Below are 20926 nucleotides of genomic sequence, written 5' to 3' on the forward strand. Positions count from 1 at the left end.
CATCCGTTCTGCTGATTTCACAGGCTCTTTTCTGCCACCATTAGGTTTTATCTTAATTGGGTTTTCAGATATTTATCTGTCATGCTTTTATTCTGGATAAGTGTAGACGCTTTTCATAAAATAAAATTTAGTAAAATGTCAGTGTTGTTCATGCCTTCTGATTTTCTTAGCACAATTTCTAGGTGAGTTTATTAATCTAGCTCTTAAATTTTGTTTAACATTGAAAACCATCTTGTTTAAGGGTATCCTCGACTCCGGCATCATAAAGTACTTTAAGAGAGAATTGCAAAGCATAATAGAATCTTGATAATCATAGAACTAAATAGAAGAAGCTATTGGTCTATTATGAGGTAAAAGACTTCCCCATTAAAGTTGTAAATGGAGTCTCTGTGATGGAGAAGATGCATATGCATTTATAATAGGGCTGTGTATTATGTTCACAGAGAAACCAAGGACACTGGCAGTGTTCAATGGACATTCGTTGGAAAATTGCAAGGTCTCTAGGTTCTATGAGGTTATGTTTCTGCTAATTCAAAAATTAAGGAAAGAATGATTTGCCTCATGAAGGACTATCAGTCAAATTGCTAGTTCCACGTAATTAAGAAGAAACTCCAGTCTCAGGTACTAGAACAGTTTGAGGGAAGAGCCCATAAAATAGAATTTATCTACTTAAAAGTCATTAAAATATTGTAGCTGATAAATTATTTTTTTAGGGACTGGAGAGATGGCTCAGCTGTGGAGAGCATATTGTTTTTGTAGTGAACCCCGGATAAGTTCTCGTCACTATCCTCAGTCAGCTGAAACAGCTTGTAACTCCAATTTAAGGGGCTCCAAAAGCCTAGTCTGGCCTCTTGGGTGCACCTGGACTTGCACCACATACCCACATACAGACATACACAAATTGTGTAATTAAAAATTAAAAACAAGGTCATAATTCACGAAGGTGCTGATCCCCTTCAGATCTACAGGCTTAGCAATAACAAGGTATAACCTCAATGGGAAGACATTGATCTTCCTTAACACTTTCTGCTTAAGGAAGGGGTGAGTGACAACAGAAATTAAATCCTAGCCCACCTGAAAAATAACATTCCCTACACCTACACCCAAAAAATGGCTAGGTGGGGAAAGTCTGGAAAGGCTTCCAGCAGAACAGCCAAACTGGACAGTGAGAGCAAGTATGTCCACAGTAAAACGACTCATTGCTCATTCCACCAAGACTCTGCATTGTTCAGTTATCCGATTCAAAGAGGATGGACTAAAATCCACAATTTAGTTCCAGTTTTTTTGAAATCGCAACTTTCATGAGGGGGTCGCTTGGAACATTAAAAATGGCAATGAATTAAAGAATAAAAATGAAGTAAGTGAAATGCATAAAGCAAGAAGGTTTGCATGTGATGAATTCAACTAAATCTCAATTTAAAATATGATTTTTGTGACCTTTGTATTATCAAAACAAGGAATATATGAATGGTAAATAATGAAAAGAGGGATAAAGGTGAAATGGAGCCAGGAGATGAAAGGAAATAGGATGGACAGGGTGAAGGAGGAGAAAAAAATGGGACTTCTGGGCTCACGTCAATGTTTGTGGGAGTTGTGGGTAACTCAACACTTTATTTCTTGATTATTGAATATTAAATCATGATATTAAAAACACTCAGTTTAAAGGTAAAAATAATGAAAGCAATTATAATTTGCATATGCCTTCTGTTTCCTACGGGTACATTAAAGTTCTCTCCATTTAGCTCCTTTCATTAAAAAAAAAAAAGGAACAAAAATATTCTGGGATTTCAAAGCTAAATCCTCCAAGGTTGAGAACCACATAGCACGGAGAAAGACTGACATTCGAATTACTAGAATCGGAGCTTTAGCTCAGGACAGTACTCATTGTGACAGATCCTAAGTTAGTAAAAGGAGATGCTCTCAGGAAACTGAGCAATATTAGAAGATGTGACAGAGGTACCCGGTCCAATGATTCTAAAGGAATGCTGCTCAATGGGATCATCTGTGGGTCACAGCTTCCAGCTGTCTGTGAAAACTAATGAAACTAGGAATTTTTGTGCTAAATATTAGCTGTATACTGTGGAAGCAGAAGAGGAAAAGGCAGCATCAATTATTATAATCAAATGAAAGAATCTTTATTTTGTTGTTGTTTTTCTGTGTGATTGATAGTCCCCATTTTATATCCCTCTCTAGTACTAGAGGAGTTAATAGAGGGGAAGGAGACATCTAAATGGCTTACACATTGAGAGATATAATAAGAAATTGATAAGATAGATATTCCAGAACCTGGACACAAGTTCATTAAAAACTCAAGCTTATTTTCATTAATAAAATTAATTTGTAATGGAGCCAAGCAATCTATCTTAGGCAAACTATTGCGTTCAATATGTGTTACCAGTAGTGGTATTCCTTCCTACAATATGAATGCATTCTATTTATAGACTGGATAGCTGTTAGCAGGCTACTGTGTCTACATAAGCACTCAGACTTTTACTGTGTACCTCAGCACGAAGCACAGACTCTCTTCTGGACATGTAGTCATTGGCATAGTTGTTATGAATGGTTTACGAACTGAGTTCACAGAATCGTTTGAGAAGCAGTGGTTGGATCTAAGATCTCTGGAATGTCTGGTCCCCAGTTATGGAATTCATTACATTTGAACAGTTTCCACAGCCCTCACCATTGTTCATAGTCATTCAATGCTTAATATGTTAGAGATTTATTTGCAGGAAATTGTGTGTGTGTGTGTGTGTGTGTGTGTGTGTGTGTGTGTGTGTGTGTGTGTGTCCATGCATACACATGCATGCATGTGTTTATGTGCATGTGTGAATGTGAGTATCTGAATACATGTGTCTATGGGAAGCATGCACAGGGGGCAAAAGGAACTTGTAGAGGTTAATGCAAAGAAGTAGTGGAACTGCATTTATAATCTCATGTGTTTACTTAAAAAGATTGTAACAAGATTTTTACCTCTTTAAGTTCGCCTTCTGTATTAAGAAATTCTGTAACTCCACTGATAAGTTTGGAATTCATAAATAATGCTTCTCCATACCTACAAAAACAAAAGAAAACAGTCTTAATGTCTATCGAGGTCATAATTTAAGAAATCTGGCTAGAAGGATTTTTGTAGCATTTCCCAAGGGTTGCATTTGCCAAAGGCCACCAGCTCTCAGGGAAGTACTGGCCACTCTTCTCAGGAGGGAGGGAGGCAAAGGAGCATTTATTGCCTTGGGATTCTATCAGGTCCACCTGGCCTGCTGTACAATGTTTCAGATACCTCCGAAGGTCAATGGGTCTGTGAAAATCCAGGCCTCTAGAAATGGATTCAAGCATCATTGTTCTATTTGCAAGCCAAGACCCAAGAGAGAGGCATTTTTTTAATGCTCTAGTATATAGCAACCAAGATCATTATAAGGATGATCTTACAAGAAATGAAGAAGAGCAAGACCAGTTCAGTCATAACCAGTATGTCACACAGATTCTGTGGTCGTAATAGATCTTGGAATTCTAATTAAGTTTCCGAAACCAAGGCAATTCACACACACACACACACACACAAAAATCATAAAAGAGCATCAGTTGCTCTTATTATTAAATTATCTAGCTATATAAATAAGTAGTTATTAAAATATCTAGTTATGTATTATAATATATAATTCTTACACTATGAACACCATTTCTTGACTTATGATCTCTGGACAATGAATATCTGTGAATAGAAACCTCTCACTTTGTTGATTTGCCTCTACTTCGTTAAGGCCATCTATCACAGCTTTCATGCTCTTAGAACCAAAAATAACAAACAATAAGACTGAGCTTTTAGAGTCAAAGGCCCCATCATTATTACTGAATGCTTTCTTTTGCTTCCCCAACTTGCAGGCTCTTCAGTACTTTAGCTGCTGAAGGACTTAGTTTTATCATGTAAAAGAGGGGATCAAATAGGAGGATTGCCATGATGAGGAAAAGACATTTTAGTCAAAGCAAATAGATGGGCACTTTTTGTATTGTAAACTGCCAGGTGCCCTGGCACAAACCCACAATCTCAGCATTCAGAATACAGAGGGAGGGAGAATGATGTAAGTGTGAGGATAGACTGTTCCACTTAGTGAGCTCCAGGGTGGCTGAGATTACATGGTGACACTGTCTCAAAGAAGTAAACAACCAGTCACTTCAATAATAGTACAAGTGACCATCGTAAAGGTCATGTGGTCAGAAAGGTGGCTGACCGTACAAGAAGAAAAGCCACTTTCTTCTAAGAGAGATCCAATGGTTTTCCTTTACACTCCCAGGTGAGGAAGAGTAGAATATAATCTCTACCTTGTATTTTCTGTAGTTGAGGGCCCAGACATAGAGAGAGATAATTCTCATTAAGTATAACTAGATATAGATTGATGAAATGATGCACAGAATTCAGAGAAGGTCTACAGCTCTGCATTTTAGGAGATGCATATAAACAAGTACGATGTTGTTCTGAGAAAGAAATGCCAAGCAAAGGCAAAGAAGTATCAAACCACGTGGTATGTGAAGACAACTTAAATTTATTGGCATCAGGAGGGCATAAACTGTGAGGCTGGGCCAGAAGAAAAGTCTTTGAGAGGTATACGAAACACACACCATGAAGTGCCTATGTTCAGTGTGGCACAGAATCATTCTTAATTTTATAGAAGGGAGTCATCAACACTTGTTAGAAGTTCTAGACCAAAAAAAAAAAAAGGAAAAGGAAAAAGAAAAAAAGTTACATGTGCATATATATATATATATATATATATATATATATATATATATATATATCAGCAAGTGTGAGTAATGAGACAGAAAGATGGGAGACTACTTTTAGACTAGTAGAGAAGAAAAGGAAAAACAAACAAACGTATGCTAAAGATGTGGTGGTAGAAATAGTGTCCTCAAGAAACACTTAGGATTATTGAGAGGACCTTGGGTCTGTTATTATATACGGCAAAAGAAAGGAGGATGTCTATATAGACGTCTCACTGTGTGGCTTGAGCAAATGGTGAATACTTACTTTACTTACAAGGAAAGAAAGACTAGTGTGAAATATAGGGTTAGTTTTCAGGTATAATCCTGTGGGGGACTTCACAGGAGTGGCTCTACTACGTGTTAACATCAGATGAAAGGTGTGAGTTAAGAGAAATGTTTCTGGGAGAAATAGAAGCCATGAGAGCACATGATACCTAAAACCAGAAGGACCCTGTAAAGTGAGAATATAATATCCTAGACAGCCCTTCCCATGAGCCCTGAGGCTCAAGAATTGAGAGGAAAATAGCAGCTGATAAAAGCACTCCTCCTGGTGAAGATAAACACTACTATATTTGTAGACTGAAATCTCAGTCTTTCTACCTTATGAATCGTGGTCATAGGTTCTCAGGGACAAAATGAGCATGCTGAGAAACAGAGTAAGAAGAAACAAATGATATATGAATGGATTCCACTGAGCTCTGGTTTATAAAGCCAAAGTAAGGTTGGTGTATGTGTTTGAAATCCTTTAAACTGAAATGTTCATACATATTAGTTTCACCTTACTGCCTGTTACATGACTCACTATAAATACAATGGCAATGCAAGCTCTAATCTTCCTATCACTCTAAGACGTGAACTGAAAGCTCAAAAAATGTCAGTGTGTCGTATAGGTAATACCAGCGGCTTGTAGAAAGAAAGTAGCTCTAGACAGAAACATATGTAACTGTAACAACACATTCTGATGAACTTGTTATGCAAAAGTAACTGATAAAGGAGTGAAAAAACACACAATAGTTTTTGCATCAGCTTTCAAGAGACCAAATGTTAGGTCTGCTTACTATCTGGGAAAAATTCATGGTGAAGAATTACATGCAGCATTTACTTGCTCCATAATAGATTTAATTTTAAAATACCATAGAGATTATCAGAGACATAAATTAGCATTTATTATAATATATTTAAATGCATAATGAAATATTTTCTAAAATTGAAGCTCAAGAATTCTCACCACGAAACAAGATATCCTGGGAATTAATTCTACTGCAGCTGGAATAATACAATGATCCAAGTGATTAATGAGTTTCCTCTGTGTCACTATTTTACTGAGGTGTTTTATGGTATTTACATTTAAAGAGAATTTAAAACAATTCTACAAGAGTAAATTTCCTTGTTGGAATAGCATTTATATGTGATTTATGTTTTTTTCTATAATATATACAGAATATACAAGTTTTATGAAAGGATTTCAACTTTATGCAGTTTGATGAATTTCCATGCAAAGTTGCCCTGCTAAACAATTCTTACTCTCTCCATGCTTTCCCATTAATTAAGGTTATCAATCTTTATTAAATGAAGAATGTTAGAGAAGTGTTAAAATAATCATGAATTTCAAGGAATAGCAACAGCCATCTTTGCTGAATATTATGAAGTCTAGTTTTAACATTTGGTTCATAGCCCTAACAAAAACCTTGGGTATCCATCCCTCAAATATTGGTTTTCATTTATTCATTCAGGCATGAATAGATTATAATCTCTACCTGGTATTTAGTATTTTCCATTTGTCTCTGAAAAACTTCCAGGCAAGATCTCGGCCATGTGGATTTCTGGCTACATGGATTATGACATCAATTGCATCTTGATCCAACACCACCTCAGAATTCAGAGACAGGTTTAGAAGCCTATAAGGATAAAATTGTGGGGAAACTTAAACACTTTATAATCTTAAGTTTTAAAAAAATCACAATTTATTCATATTCTTCAAAAATACTTGAGTTAAAACTTTCCCAATGAATAATTACCAAACAATTTCTGTTTAGAAAATACAGATAAAATTTGTGGCACTTTCACAAAATACATTAATTAAACTCTAAGAATATCTATGGGATGAGAAAAAAATCAAAAATCATATATGTTGACACAACTCCAACTCAAATTCTTCACACTAAACATTTCCTTTTATAGTGAAATATTTTCTCAAATATATATAAAACTTTATAAAATAATTAGTCATAAACAATGCTGTCTTTCAAGTCAAGTTGATTTAGTCATCTTACCATGTAGGCTTCCACCTCTTTATAAAAGATGTGTTTCATAGGACCAAATTTTACAGTACCATATATTCAAGGAAATAAAAATCAACTCTGGAGCACTTTAATTGTAGATGGTAACATTCATTACAAAAATAACTTGGGAAATTTAATGGACTCACCTATTTAATAAATTCCTGTCATCACTGCAAGTTAGAGCCTCCAGTAATATCTTCTTCTCTGAAACTGCAGTAGTGGAGTGGAATTTCATCCAGATGAACTCCCAGACATCCTCGTCCAGCAATGACACTCCTGTGCAGTAGACGATGTCTCTAACATTGAGTGGTATTCTAAGGAAGCAACCCGTGGTGGTTTTCTATTAATCAAAAGTTTTGTGGTTTTGAAAATAAAGACCAATTTTGCTTTCCTACAGCCAGCTACTTAAAAGATGATTTACCACTTACATTTCTCCTAAAACAGTGTAATACTACCTAGTACTGATATTCAGATATATTGGTGACTAGAAAATAAAATAGTGTCTTTTATTCCAAGGAAGTTCTGAATTTCATTTTTGTTTATGCTCATAAAATTATCATTAAACAAACTAACAACAAAGCCCTGTTAAAGCATCAAAAACATAAAGTCCTTTCTATTTTCAAAGGCATTAATTGAATTGCTATCTGAAAATTTGCTTTCATAATGTATACACTCAGAAAATGACAACAAAGGTAGTAGATGGTGAATTTATTTGGATAAAAGTCAACCACTTCATTTTAAATTCTTTTTGAAAAACAATCTATTTAAAAAATGTAATGTGTATGTGCGAGGGTCTGAGTGTATGTAACTGAATCAGGTTTGTGCCAGAGCCTGGAGAGATCAGAAGAGGGCATCAGGTCCCCTGGAACTGAAATTACAGGTTGTCAGACCGTTGAGCTGGTTTCTTGGAACTGAACCCAAGCCAAGTCTTCTAAACGAACAGAAAGTACTTTTAACTGCTGAGCCATTGATCCAGCACTAAGGGACTTTCATGTGGCCAGTAGACAGGATAGAACCCATGACCTTGGTGTTATTAGCTCCACATTATAAACAACTGAGCTAACTGGCCATTTTTACATTTTTATATTATCTAGAAGTAATTTCCTCAAACATTACAAATATAGAATCATAAATTTAATGATAAACAATAAAACATAACTAATAAAGACCTTTCCACTATGTTTATGTGATTATTATAAAACAATAGTAAACTATTACTTTGACTCCAAAATAAAAAGTCAGAGTGAGAAAAATTAGCATAAATTTAGTTACACTTGGCAATTCATGAATTATAAATTTGCAAGTCAACTTTCTCACAGTGATGTTCCATGATACACCACACTCCCTTGCTCTGTAGAATATTTGTCTTAAGGAATATTTGAAGACTTTTTACAAGTTGGAACGTGCATATCTCTTTTTGTAATATTCATTAGTCTATTAGTTACATTTCCCATTAATAATTTGAATGTGACTACACAGATTGTCTTCTCCAAGTCACAGGAAGAAACAATGTTCTTTAAAGATTCAGAACTTTTATTGTTAAACACAAGTATGGATAAAGCAGTATGGAAAAGCAGAAGACAGTCTGAGTGTCTACAAGTGTGGGGATGGGAGTCATTTCCAGTGGTTAAGAAAGGCTGCTCACAAGAGAGAAACCCTTTCCCTTGGGGCTGTGTTAGCAGGCAAGCATCTGTTCATCCGTTTTTTAAAAGGTGAGAAGAGTGGAGGAGGAGGATAGAGGTAGAGTCCACAGCAGTAGAGGACTTCACAGCTTATCTTTCTAGCTAAGCCTGGATATCAAATAGAAACTGTCAGCAGGAGTCTTCTCCTGTCAAGAGTGGGTGACACAGATTTCTTCCTTTCTGTTTATGACCAGCTTGCTACAATGCATACTTAAATTCACTAAGGAGAGTACTGTTACTTTTTTTTTTCTTTTTACAGAAAGTACTCATTCTGAATAGGTATTATTTAAGATCAGTCAGATGTCTTCAACAAATCAGCACTTATATATCAGGATGGGTCTTCTCTCCAAGTACTATGAGATGGAGAGGCCAACACTGCAATACTGCATGGCTTTGGCCAAGAAATTGATATAGAACTTTGCAAGTAACCCCCCCGCAAAAAAAACCTCTAGCATTTCTCCTGAAATCACTAACTCATCAATCAATATTAGATATGTTAGTAACAGCTTAATTTCCAAGAGAAATTAAGCTATTGACAGATCAAAGAGATGAGAATAGAGCCCATTAAGTTAAGATTCTTATGGCTACATGACCAGCATCCATACAAAACATTCCATGTTTAAAAGTACGGAAACTAAAGAAAAGAAACAAAGTTAAACGGTAGATGACAAACTATATTCCCTAGAAATTTCATGAATATTATACTACAGCCACTAGCTAAAGTTGTTTCATTTATCATCTAGAGGTGACTCCTGGCTATACCAGTCAAACTGTGTAAGACACACACACACACACACACACACACACACACACACACACACACACACACACATGCACACATGGTTTGGTCATGACAACATCTTACATTCTAAAGAGTCATCAGAGGCCAAAACTAACATGTTGAGGAATGCCATGTTCTGAGTTATTCTTTTTGTAGTCTGTGTCCGAATTATTTTTGTCAGTATCTAATGTCTGCATGACATCTGTGTCTTCAGCTACTTTTTGTAGCAGAAGGGACTCTGGGTTGAGAAGGAATATTTTCCATTATAAAAGTACAGTTACTTATACACTCTGTGTACGTGTGTCTGTTCTACCTTTTCAGCCTAGAGACAAGTGATGCCAATGGTTGTGGTGTATCTCTGTATATATTTCTTGGGATTCATTGTATTCTGCATTCTTGGACTCCTTGGTCCTGCATGCTAATTTTCTTCCACAGACCAAGGAAGAATCAGGCTCTGAATCTTTCCGACAACTTTCTGGTCCTTTCCCTCTGTCTTTTCCCACCTAGACTTGTGCAGTGTTCATGTTGGTCTGCTTGACAGTATCCTAAAAGTCCCTTCATATTTCTTCACTCCTTTCCATCCCTGTAAGTTTTCTTCTCTATGATAATTACCTCTAGTGATCTGCTTTTGATTTGCTGATGCTTATGATTGCTTCCATCTGCTGGTGAAGCCTTCAAGTGAATTTTAGTTCAGCTGTTCATTTCCATGCCCTGTTGGTACTTTTAAGTATTTTCATCTTTATTGAAATTCATAGCTTTACTTTCATTTTCTCTTAGCTTGAGTGAGCACACTTATGACAGTGATTTTGCACTAACAAGTAAACAATCAAGTCTATTTCATTAAGAGGAGTTTCTAGATTTCTCTGCTTATTTCTTCACTTTCTAGCTTTATTATTTATGTGGATTTCTGTACATTACTCTTCTTTGCACAAGTTCCTAAAGATGCTTCGTACAAGAGAAGACTGATAGAAACCAGCCTGGCTAGAAATTCTGGAAGGCCTCTACCACACAGCATCTTCTCAGGAAAGCAGCAAACAGCTGCAGCTTTTGTCTGCTTACTCTGTGCTGAGCTAGGAGAGAAATGGTGATGTCTAACAGTTCAACCCACTGTCTCCATTCTTTGTTAGGTGTCTAGATCACATTAGATGCATCAGAAGTCCATGTCTGGAAAGCCTGATGCTCTCTTTGGAGACAGACTCGGAGAAACTGGGGCATTGTGTGCACAGGTTAATGCTTCCTCCAGAAGGAAGCTAACAGTTGGAATCCCCACCCACCTTGGGTCTGTGTTGAGCAGCAGGGGAGGTACTCTGTACTTTCTAGTCCAAAGCAGGCTCTGAACTCTGTTGGTGGTTAACCTTTGTTAGATCTGTCAGAACTCTTAAGACTGGTGAAGAAGATCACGCCAAGATCAGTGCATCTTTTAAGAGACCACCATTGTGAATGTCCGAGCCTAACCAAACAGAAATTTCAATGCCAGTATGACCAACATGTAATTCTCTGAGAGTTTAGCTGGACATGGATGTCATCTCTAATATCTTTTTGAATTTTATCTTTTAAGCAGTGTTTACTATGTTATCTTTCAGAAATACTCAGTGGTGGCAAGATTGGATTTCTAACAATAAACATTACAATTACCAGCACTGTCATGATACCCAGTAAACATAGCCTTTAAGTGTCTGAAAAGGACACAATTTAGCAGTAATCTAAGGATCTACCATATAGCAAAACAATCCGAAGAAACCTTGAAACAAAAATCCAGCAATAAAAGTTTGGAAATTATGATGGATGTGATGAAGAAATATAACTTTGAAATCAAAGCTACATAGAAGGACAAAAGGTTCTATGTAGAAATCTGCAGCTGTAAATCATGGTAAATGCTGCATAATATGGATGTGCTTTGGGTCTGCTTTCACTCCCGTCACAGGCTGACTGTCCCGTTGTACATAGTACACATATCAAACTTGATGAGGGGGAAAGTGAAACACACATATGTTTGAATAGATAATCTAAAGCCTAAAAAAAAAATCTTCAGTCTTGGGAACAAACTCCCCAAGTCTCAGGAAAGAAATGGCTCAATTAGCAGATACCAGGAGGTATAATTTCATATTTCTCCTCCAAGAGGAAAGAGGCAGAGATGATTAGCCCAAGAATGCTGATTTTTCTAGCAACTCTCCCCACTTCATCAGTTTCTGACTTCCTTTGCCATTCACCAGATAAAAACAACGTATAGTTCACAAGATCATTCTTACTCATTACTGAAAATAAGAACTGGATATGCCAGGGGCCCTCAATTCCCAATGACTTCCATTGTTAATGAAACTCCCCTTTGTTCCTAAATTTGTAAAGATGTTCTAATAACATTTTCGCAAAATGATTGCTCTGGGGACAGTTTAAGATCTCTTTGTATAAACCAAAGTCATTAGGAATAAATGAAAAGGCTCATTTGTTTGTAAAGCATTATCTAAGAGACCACAGAACCCATAGTTATGAATGGTACAAATGAGTCCTGGGAGACACTGGATATCAAGATTACAGGGATCGGGGGCCCCTTTCTAGTGAACATGAAAATTGTTTATGGAAATGTGAATATCCCCACAGTCATTCCTTTTTAACTGCTGCCTCAGAAGTAAATCTTTTAATGGGATTTTATCTGCTGTGAAGAACGATGTGTTTGATTTTTTTTTGAGGCAGGGGTGGAGTGGGGGGAGCTGGAATGGTATACAAGCATGGACAGTAAGTCTCACCTAGTTACCTGATGGAAGATGAATGAATGGGGTAAGGCTTAGCCAAAATGGAAATGTTTTTTATCTTTCTTAGAGTAGGAACACCGCAGAAATTATTGCCTAATTAGTATAACTTGTACTCTGGTTTTCATTCCATTCTCATTTTAAATAGGATTATGACAGAGTTCATTTGTGTGATAAAAGTTTTGAATGCCTGGAAGTTCTGTATATCATTATGGGGACCATTTATTTTTCACATTTCAATGATACATTTAACTTCTTTATACTGCCAAAGGCAAGTGCTTGAAGATGAAATGCTTTGGAGGTAGATGTTAAAAGTTAAGTAAGAGAAAGATAAAGACATTTCTTTCAGGTTATTTTTTTTAACTGAGTTAAAAAATAGTAATGGTATTAGTTTGTTGAGCCTACTATAACAAAGTACTAAAGACCAGGCTGCTTATTACAAAGAGATTTCTTTCTTACAACTCTGAAGACTTAAGTTTGTGACCACCATCAGGTTTAGGTGAGACCCTTCTTCAAGGACACACAACACTGACCTTTTTGATCTTGCCCTGGCAGAATGGGGCCTGAAGAGCTCTCTGAGTTTGTCTTTAAATAGATTAGACTGTGAGGTCTCTAATTAATTCCCAGAGGCCACACCTCCTAACGCAATCATTTTGGTAGTTAGGAATTCAGTATATACAAAGATTCAGTCCATAGAAATAATGAGATTAAATCATACTAATTATATACTTTAATTAATTAAAATTGAGATGTACAAACAGATAAGAAAATTGCCAAAGGTTTCCTGGTCAGAGCGCCTCATAGGTCCTTTCTTCTCTTTGGCAAACTATTGGCACTGATGGATACCGGGGGAGTAGAAGTTACTGTTTTCAGTTATGTACTTATGGGTGAGTCCACAGGACTCCAGTGAGTACTTCCATACTCCTTCTCAAGCACACTGCCCTGGTCGACTCAGGGGTCGTAAAGCACAACAAAGAGACATAAATTTTTGAACATGGGAGAAGGAGTTGTAGGGAACATGGGAGATTATAGGGGTAGGAAGGAGAAAAAGTGTGGGAGAAGAATAATCAGAATGTGTTATGATGTATGTGTATGATATTGTCAAGGGAGAAATTTAATATACTATTTTAATTAAATAATACAAAGCATTTATCCATGGGGGGGAGACTAAAGGGATTCACAGGAGAATATTAACAACATTCTTCTTCAAGGTCCAAGTATTATAGGCAGCTAGTCTTTTTGTTAAACCATAATTTCAAGCTTAGTAATTAAATAATTTTGCTGTTATGTGGGAAATAACCAAACATTTAATTATATTTGTAAAGACAAGTCTATTATTATTAGAATAAAACACATCCCATAAAGCTTCTATTGAATATTCAGACATGATACTAATTATTTAAATGCTGAAACTTAAACCATCTTCCAAGGACAATTACATTGATTGAAGAAAAATAGGCATACGACTTTTAAAAAAATTGTAACTTTTTATAATTAATAAAAAATATTCATCTATTTTCAAGTAGGTTCCCTAGAACTAATTTGGCCAGCAGTTTGTTTCTAGTCGGGGTGAGTCTAGGTCAATGCTTTGGGCTTCGTTTCTCATCCTAATTGGACAGGGCTAAAGTCCACGGTTCTAAAGTCCCTTCTTGCTCTGTTAGTACAAGAATCTTTTCATTAGTGATCATATTAACATTGAAATGTGGGTTTAATTATTTTCAAAGACAATGAGAAATATCGCTCAAAGGAGCCTATCTGAGAACAGCACTGTCTCTCTGTGGAGCATCACAAGCCATCAATAAGGAGTGGGACCCAACATTTAATTAATTTTAATTAATGAACACTGAATCCACTCATGTGAAAGACTGTTGACATACTCTACAAATGAACAGCTTTGGTTGAAACCCGTTTGCCAAGGCTCCAAATCCTGTGCCTTAAAAAGTGTTTATTCAGAGTTGGGGATTTAGCTCAGTGGTAGAGCACTTGCCTAACAAGCAAAGGCCCTGGATTGGGTCCTCAGCTCTGGGGAAAAAAAAGTATTTATTCCTTTCTGTCTTTCAGGGTTGCCAGTTCCTAAGGTTAAAGCACCCAGCTGAAAAACAACCTGTTTTTGCAGTTTGACATTGTGCACAGTGTCCTCTGCCTCCTTCTCTCTTTGCCACAATTCTTCAGCCTCTCCTCTGCTTCTAAGAACACCACCTTGAATAAAAGTTAGAGCTGCCGAGAAGGGATTTGTGACTTTTTACCTAAGTGTCAATTCACTCATCTGGGAAATAGGGGTAACCGGTCCTGACTGGGCTGTTACAATGGAGAAGTGAGATAATCTCCATCCATTACTTCGGACACTGCCCAGTGCATGTTACAGTATTGGTGAGGAGGACTTTATCTCAGCCGTGGACATGATGCAGTACTGAGAATGAAGAATCTCACAAGATCAGTGACGGACCCTCTTCCTCTTCTTTATTTCTAACATCGGTGTTTGTGTGTGTGTGTGTGTGTGTGTGTGTGTGTGTGTGTGTGTGTGTGTGTGTATACATACATGAGTAGGTCATAGGACAACCTCAGATGTCATGTCCTCCCTCAGACGCTATTCAGCTTGCTTTTTGATCATTTGTTTGGGAGATGGTGATCTTTTTTGGAGACCTCATACTTACCAACTAGGTTAGACTGTCTCGGACTTGGTGCATCCACTACCCTAGCACTAGATGACAGGAAATGAACCATTATTCCTGGTATTTTTTTTTAATCTGAGTGCAATCATTGTGTTTGCATTGCAAGCATTTTACCTACTTAACTATAACCCTATCCCCAATTTTTAGGATAAATAGTAGCCAACCAAGATGCCTATCTTTTTCCAAGTGATTAATGGGATTTTTCTTAAAGCAGGTATGATTATTTTTTAAATGATCAAAACAAAAATTAATAATCTATTTTTTAAAATGTCAAGTTTAAGGCAGTCACAAAAGATGCATTTTATAATGAGACCTAGCTTTCTGGACATGTTAATCAATTGTGATGCCCCTAAGAATTTATATCACACCTCTGGAATCTAAGAGGAGTGCTGGATTTAGGTGTCTCTATAATGGCCCCAGTAAAGAGACAAAATCCTGCCTGAATTGTAGTCAGTGACAGAGTAAAGGTATTAGGCAGCAAGACCGTTGGTGAAGCACCTTCACATCATATGTGGGAAAACTCCATTCTAGAAAGTTCTCTTTCCTATGTACAAGATATGATAATTCACAGTGAAGCATAAGTATAACAAGAGGAACACAAAAATCGTACAACAAAGACAAATCAGTCCACAAACAGGCTGCAATGGCCTCTTTACCTGGCAGAACAGCAGTGAGAAAGCCTGGTGGTGAAGAGAACAAACATGTTTAAAAGATCTGAAATGTGTTCCGAGCTGATGTTCAAGACTTCTTGAAATTTTAATTTTGCATGTCTGAAAGCAGTTTGGGCTGCTCTTTCCAGATCAAAAGAGAAAGAGTTGTGGCTGGTGGTGAGGTTTTCAACTCTTTGCAGAGTAACTGTGTTTTAATCATATGACATATTCTTTTAAAAGGATTTAAAAAATTAAGGGAAAATGGACTTTGAGAAGGACATTCACTTTAAGTTCAAATAAAGCCTATGAAAATATTTGAAATGTTTATGTTATATATATAAGGCTTTTTTCCCTACTAGCAGGGAAACCACACACACACACACACACACACATACACATGTGCATACAAACAGAGAGACAGAGAGAGAGAGAGAGAGAGAGAGAGAGAGGCAATCTTAGCAGAGTAGTGCACATGCGGGCACGTGCGGGCACGCGCGCGCGCACACACACACACACACACACACACACACACACACACACACACACAAAGAGTCACCAAAGGAAACGTAGAAAGAAAACATAGTAGTGTCAACTGCTTGCCTGGGGGCAAAAGTACTTGTCAGTGACAAAAAGACAAGAATGGCAACAACCAATGAAAAGGCAGCATAGTAAAGAGCAAGTAATTGGAGGATTTATGGATTCTCTGTTTCTCCTCCACTTGACTTAAGCTCACCCCACTGAAAAGCTGAGAGCAATGAGAGTTAGCATGGCACATCTTAACGCCCCTAGGACCTTCTTGTCATGTAATAAGAATCAGTTTCTTCCGTTACAGATCATAAATGCTTCATGACAAAAGTAGAAAAATTAAGAATTCTGTGATGACTCATAAATCAAGGAGCATCAGGATGCGATTATAAATAGCGGTGAGAACACAGCATCATAACAGGATAATTTAAAACGTAAGATGTATACAGTTGGAGTCGCAGTTGTGAAGGGGCTGATAAATCGCCCTATTTATGGAGTTTGGGGTTAAAAATGAGGCAAAGTATTTCCTGAGCATCACCTGCCTGTTATATCTCATCTGCATGTCCCAGGAAAGCGTATGGATTCTTCACTCCTCTCTACCAAGGCACAATAAACCTGTTTTCTATAATATGAAGTCTACATATATCAAAATATTAATGATATTGTCTGAATCACAATAATTATGGATCAGTACTCTGGCCTAACTGTTAAGAAGAACTGACTATCCTAGGTTAGTTTCTTGGCATAACAACAAAACTGTCCTAAGAAGGGAATGACTGATATCTTTTTCTCACTTGAAATGTCCTCTTTCCAAAATAGATCTTATTTTGGAAAAAAACAAATGCTAGCATTCTGTGTGTGTGTGTGTGTGTGTGTGTGTGTGTGTGTGTGTGTGTGTGTGTGTGTGTGTTATGTGCATGTGTGTATACATGTATACTTTTCTAATTTTAACTAATATATGTAGTACACAAGAAAATGGTATGCTTTTTGAAACTTGAAACAATTCTTATATATAGCAAATCTGAAATTACCGACTAAATTTGAAATTATATTACTAAATTACATATATATATTATGTATATATATATATATGTAATTTAGTAATATAATATATTAGGCCTTCCTATTCTCTTTTCATGTGGAAAATCTGCAAAATTTCTGTTAAATCTCATATGTGCATATATTCAAAGGAAGATAGGTCATGACATCTGATAAAGGGTACTCATTCAAAATAGTCATAAAAATCTAGTTCAAATTGAAGAATATAAAATTACCAAAAACAAAGAACCTGACTTCTTGAGAAAAGGAGACCAGCATGAATGGATTAAAAATACTACACATTATGTTAAAAAGTACACTATGCTTTGGAGTGCTGTAACTGAGGAAAACACACAAGTTCATTATTTTGTAGAATAAAGGAAATGCCAATTTTTCTATGTACAAATGTCCTTGTCAGGTCCCAGTTATAGCGCTCCATGCTTTTGAAAAAATAAGTAAACAGCAAGTACATTGAGTAGCTATGCTCCATATTTCAGGACAAAATAAAAAGGTGCTTGTTTATATTTGAAAATTAAATAGCACTAACCAATATTTTTCTATTTAGTTTTATAATATACCTAAACATATACAAGTGAAAGAATTCTGAAAATGAATCTGTGGGGACATTGAAACGATTTTTATGGAAATTTCCATACATTATTCTATGCACACTACTGAGCACTCCTGTGATTTTTTTTAATATACACAATGAAACATCATATTATAGCTGGTGATTCTACATATTTGCATGACTTTTGTGAGTGACATGGAGGAACGGCCTTTCTATTTTGTTCTGCATACTCATGAAAATTTTAAGAAGGATAAAAATGAAGTTAAAAGTTTGATTCACACTATCTCCTTTGTACATTACTACAGCGTTGTTAAATTTAAAGCAAGTGTTAATCATAAAATAGAAAACATTAGTTTCCTGGGGTTTTAACTATGACAACTTACATGAAGCTTTTCACATTAGCTTGATGCAAAAGTCTGAAAGAATATGGTTGGGTCTTTCTGGAAATTTTAAAGATAAATCAACCCCATGTTTCTCTCCTGCATTGGTGATGCCCAAAAGCCCTTATCTCTTCATTATAGAGTTACTGCAGTCTCTATCTCTGCTTTTATACAACTCAACTCCTTCATCTTGTGCCTTCTTCTCCCTGTCTTATAAGAATGCTTGGGGCTGGAGAGATGGCTCAGTGGTTAAGAGTACTGGCTGCTCTTCCAGAGGTCCTGAGTTCAATTCCCAGCAACCACATGGTAGCTCACAGCCACCTATAGTGGGATCTGATTCCCTCTCTGGCATAAGGTTGTACATGCATAGACATTAAATAAATAAATAAATCTTAAAAAAAAGAATGCTCATCATTAGATGAAGATTCTATCTGATTACAGGAGTATGCCATCTTTAACTCTATTATCTCAGCAAAGACCTTATTTCTCATAAGACTATATTTACAAATTAGGTTTGGAATTGGAAGACCATCTTTCTTTAGAGGTAATTTTTCAATTAACACATGGCTGTATGTGTACATGCCTTTAATTCTTATGTTGTTACTAGGGAGCAAAAAGGCACTAAAGTTTTTTTTTACTTTTCACATATCTTAAGATATGCTTAAAATAATTTTCAATATCTAATTTGGTCATAATTGTGATATTACACAAATGCTACACTGTCTTAAGAGGCTAATGTGAATTATTTTCATGTATTTCTTCTGACATAGAGTGAATTTTATATCTTCAATGAATTATAGGCTTTATTCACAAGGGGAAAAGTTAAAAAAAAGTGGTGGTGCTAAATAACTATCCTTAGTAATCATAGAAGTGCTTGTATTGTTGGCATAAAGTGTGTAAGAAATCTTGATTATGGTCAACAATCATTGCAATGATCCTAATCAATATATTTGCATCTATATGTATAATCTACTTACTTGAGTAAGAATGCTTAGGAAACTAATTACACATATTTGCATTGGCTATTCAAGTTTGACTTGGTAAATAATAATGACTTCTATTATGAGGTCAATAAGGATAGCTTGTTCAATTGTCTGTATAGGTCTTTATTCATTTTGCATTTACTTTTTTATAAACAGGCTGCTTAAATAAAACCATTATATAATTAATCAATAGGCAAATTTTGATAAATGACATGAGAATTCATAGTATTGTACCTGACATCAGTGTAATATTAGGCAAACAATACTAGCACAAAAAGAAAATTAGTATTGGCAGAAATGGAGGAAAAGCCAATTACAGTGTAAAGGAAAAAATTAAACTAAATGGCCACCTTCAACAAGCACACTTCTGTAAAAATTAAAATACCTTGAAGAAATAGTATTTAGTATTTGCCTTGCTACATGGTTAGCAATATATTTTTAAAGTGAAACATCAAGAAAAAGCCCCTTGTTAGAAAAAAATAAGTGCACCATTATTTCTACATTTAAAATAGAATATAAAACCAGTAATTAACACATTCAGAATAAATTTAAGACTGACTATAAAAAAGAATGGAACTATAAACTCAATGTAGTTAGTGATAGCAATAATTAATAAATTAATAATTAATAAATGTATTAAATTCCCCATCATGGAAGAAGAAAGGGTGGAATTTCATTGTGATCCCAGAGATGGAAAGGGAGACTTACAAATCTCTCTTCCCAGTTTTATGAACTCCCACTACATGAAGACCTATGTGTCTACAAATGCTCTGATAGGGATTAGATACTAGCCAAGATTCCCAGCCCAACGAAAGGAGTTTATAGCAGCATTCCTACTACATCCTGTGCATTATTTCTCTTTCCCCTGCATAGCTTCTCTAGAGTCCTTTTTTGGTAATACACTCTGTTCTAAGAACATGGTCCACTAAAGCCTTGATGAAGGTGCATAATCAACTACCTAAGACTTCTGCTCACTCAGCAAATAAAACCCAAACAAGCAGATTAAATGGGGAGAAAAACCTTGCAAAACTTTTAAAGGATGTTTTCATGTCAGCTGATTCTGCTCAATTAGCTAAACTTTCAGAGATACCCAAGAATCTAATCTTGAGGAAAGATATACTGATGAGGAAAACTTTTTTTTTTTTAACACATCTTAGTTTACAGTTAACTTTTTCTCCAGGAGCTCATTAACATAAATCTTTTTTGTGGCTATGGGATCAGCTGAAGATCACCACTAGAGTCACCCTCACCAACACCACACCTGGTTCTTTCTTCTTCACCTTCTGTTGAAAATCAGACATTATTTGTGTGACCTGTGGTTAACATGTATGGTAAGGTCGGGACTATGTTATCCTCTGCATTATTGATCTCTAGAGCCTTTTAAACATGATGTCTAGGACACAGCAGAGACTCAGAATTTATTTTATATCTGAATCAAGCACTACAATAGTTTCAAATATTCCTGGTTAAATAGGTAGGTCTATAACTATAGAAAACATGCAAAAATGTTATATTTTAGAAACACAGATGAAAGCTAAACATTAAACTATTAAACATATTCCCATTACTCATATGTAGACCTGGGAACCTGACTCTATGATAATAGCTCTCAACTTTCCCAATGCTGCAACCCTTTAATACAGTTCCTTGTGTTATGGTGAACCTCCCATCCATAAATGCCGGAAGCCATCCCCGGCAGTGGATGGGTCCTGCAGAGGGTGTAAGGCGTCAGCTGGGGAAGGAAGTGAGCCAGGCCATTGTGGTCAAGAGAATCTTGCAAACTGACTGACTAGTAGCCAGAGTGTTTCTATATTTAGACAGAATTTAGTAAGCAGGGATACATTTGTGATGTTCCAA

The 20926-nt window shown here is 36.1% G+C and overlaps 1 protein-coding gene across 1 annotated transcript in view; it reads right to left on the bottom strand.

Annotated features, from left to right (window-relative positions):
- The window catches only part of Trhde (thyrotropin releasing hormone degrading enzyme), a 396564-nt gene that overhangs the window by 8452 nt on the left and 367186 nt on the right, over positions 1-20926 (bottom strand). Inside the window, exons 16-18 of the mRNA XM_052753383.1 lie at positions 7187-7354; positions 6516-6656; positions 2971-3052 (exon numbers count right to left, since the gene is read on the bottom strand). Coding sequence (XP_052609343.1) covers positions 2971-3052; positions 6516-6656; positions 7187-7354 — 391 coding nt within the window. The remainder of the gene's footprint in view (positions 1-2970; positions 3053-6515; positions 6657-7186; positions 7355-20926) is intronic.

The sequence above is a fragment of the Peromyscus californicus genome, unplaced genomic scaffold, assembly GCF_007827085.1.
Source record: "Peromyscus californicus insignis strain IS unplaced genomic scaffold, ASM782708v3 Scaffold_24__1_contigs__length_46423439, whole genome shotgun sequence".
NCBI lineage: Eukaryota > Metazoa > Chordata > Mammalia > Rodentia > Cricetidae > Peromyscus > Peromyscus californicus.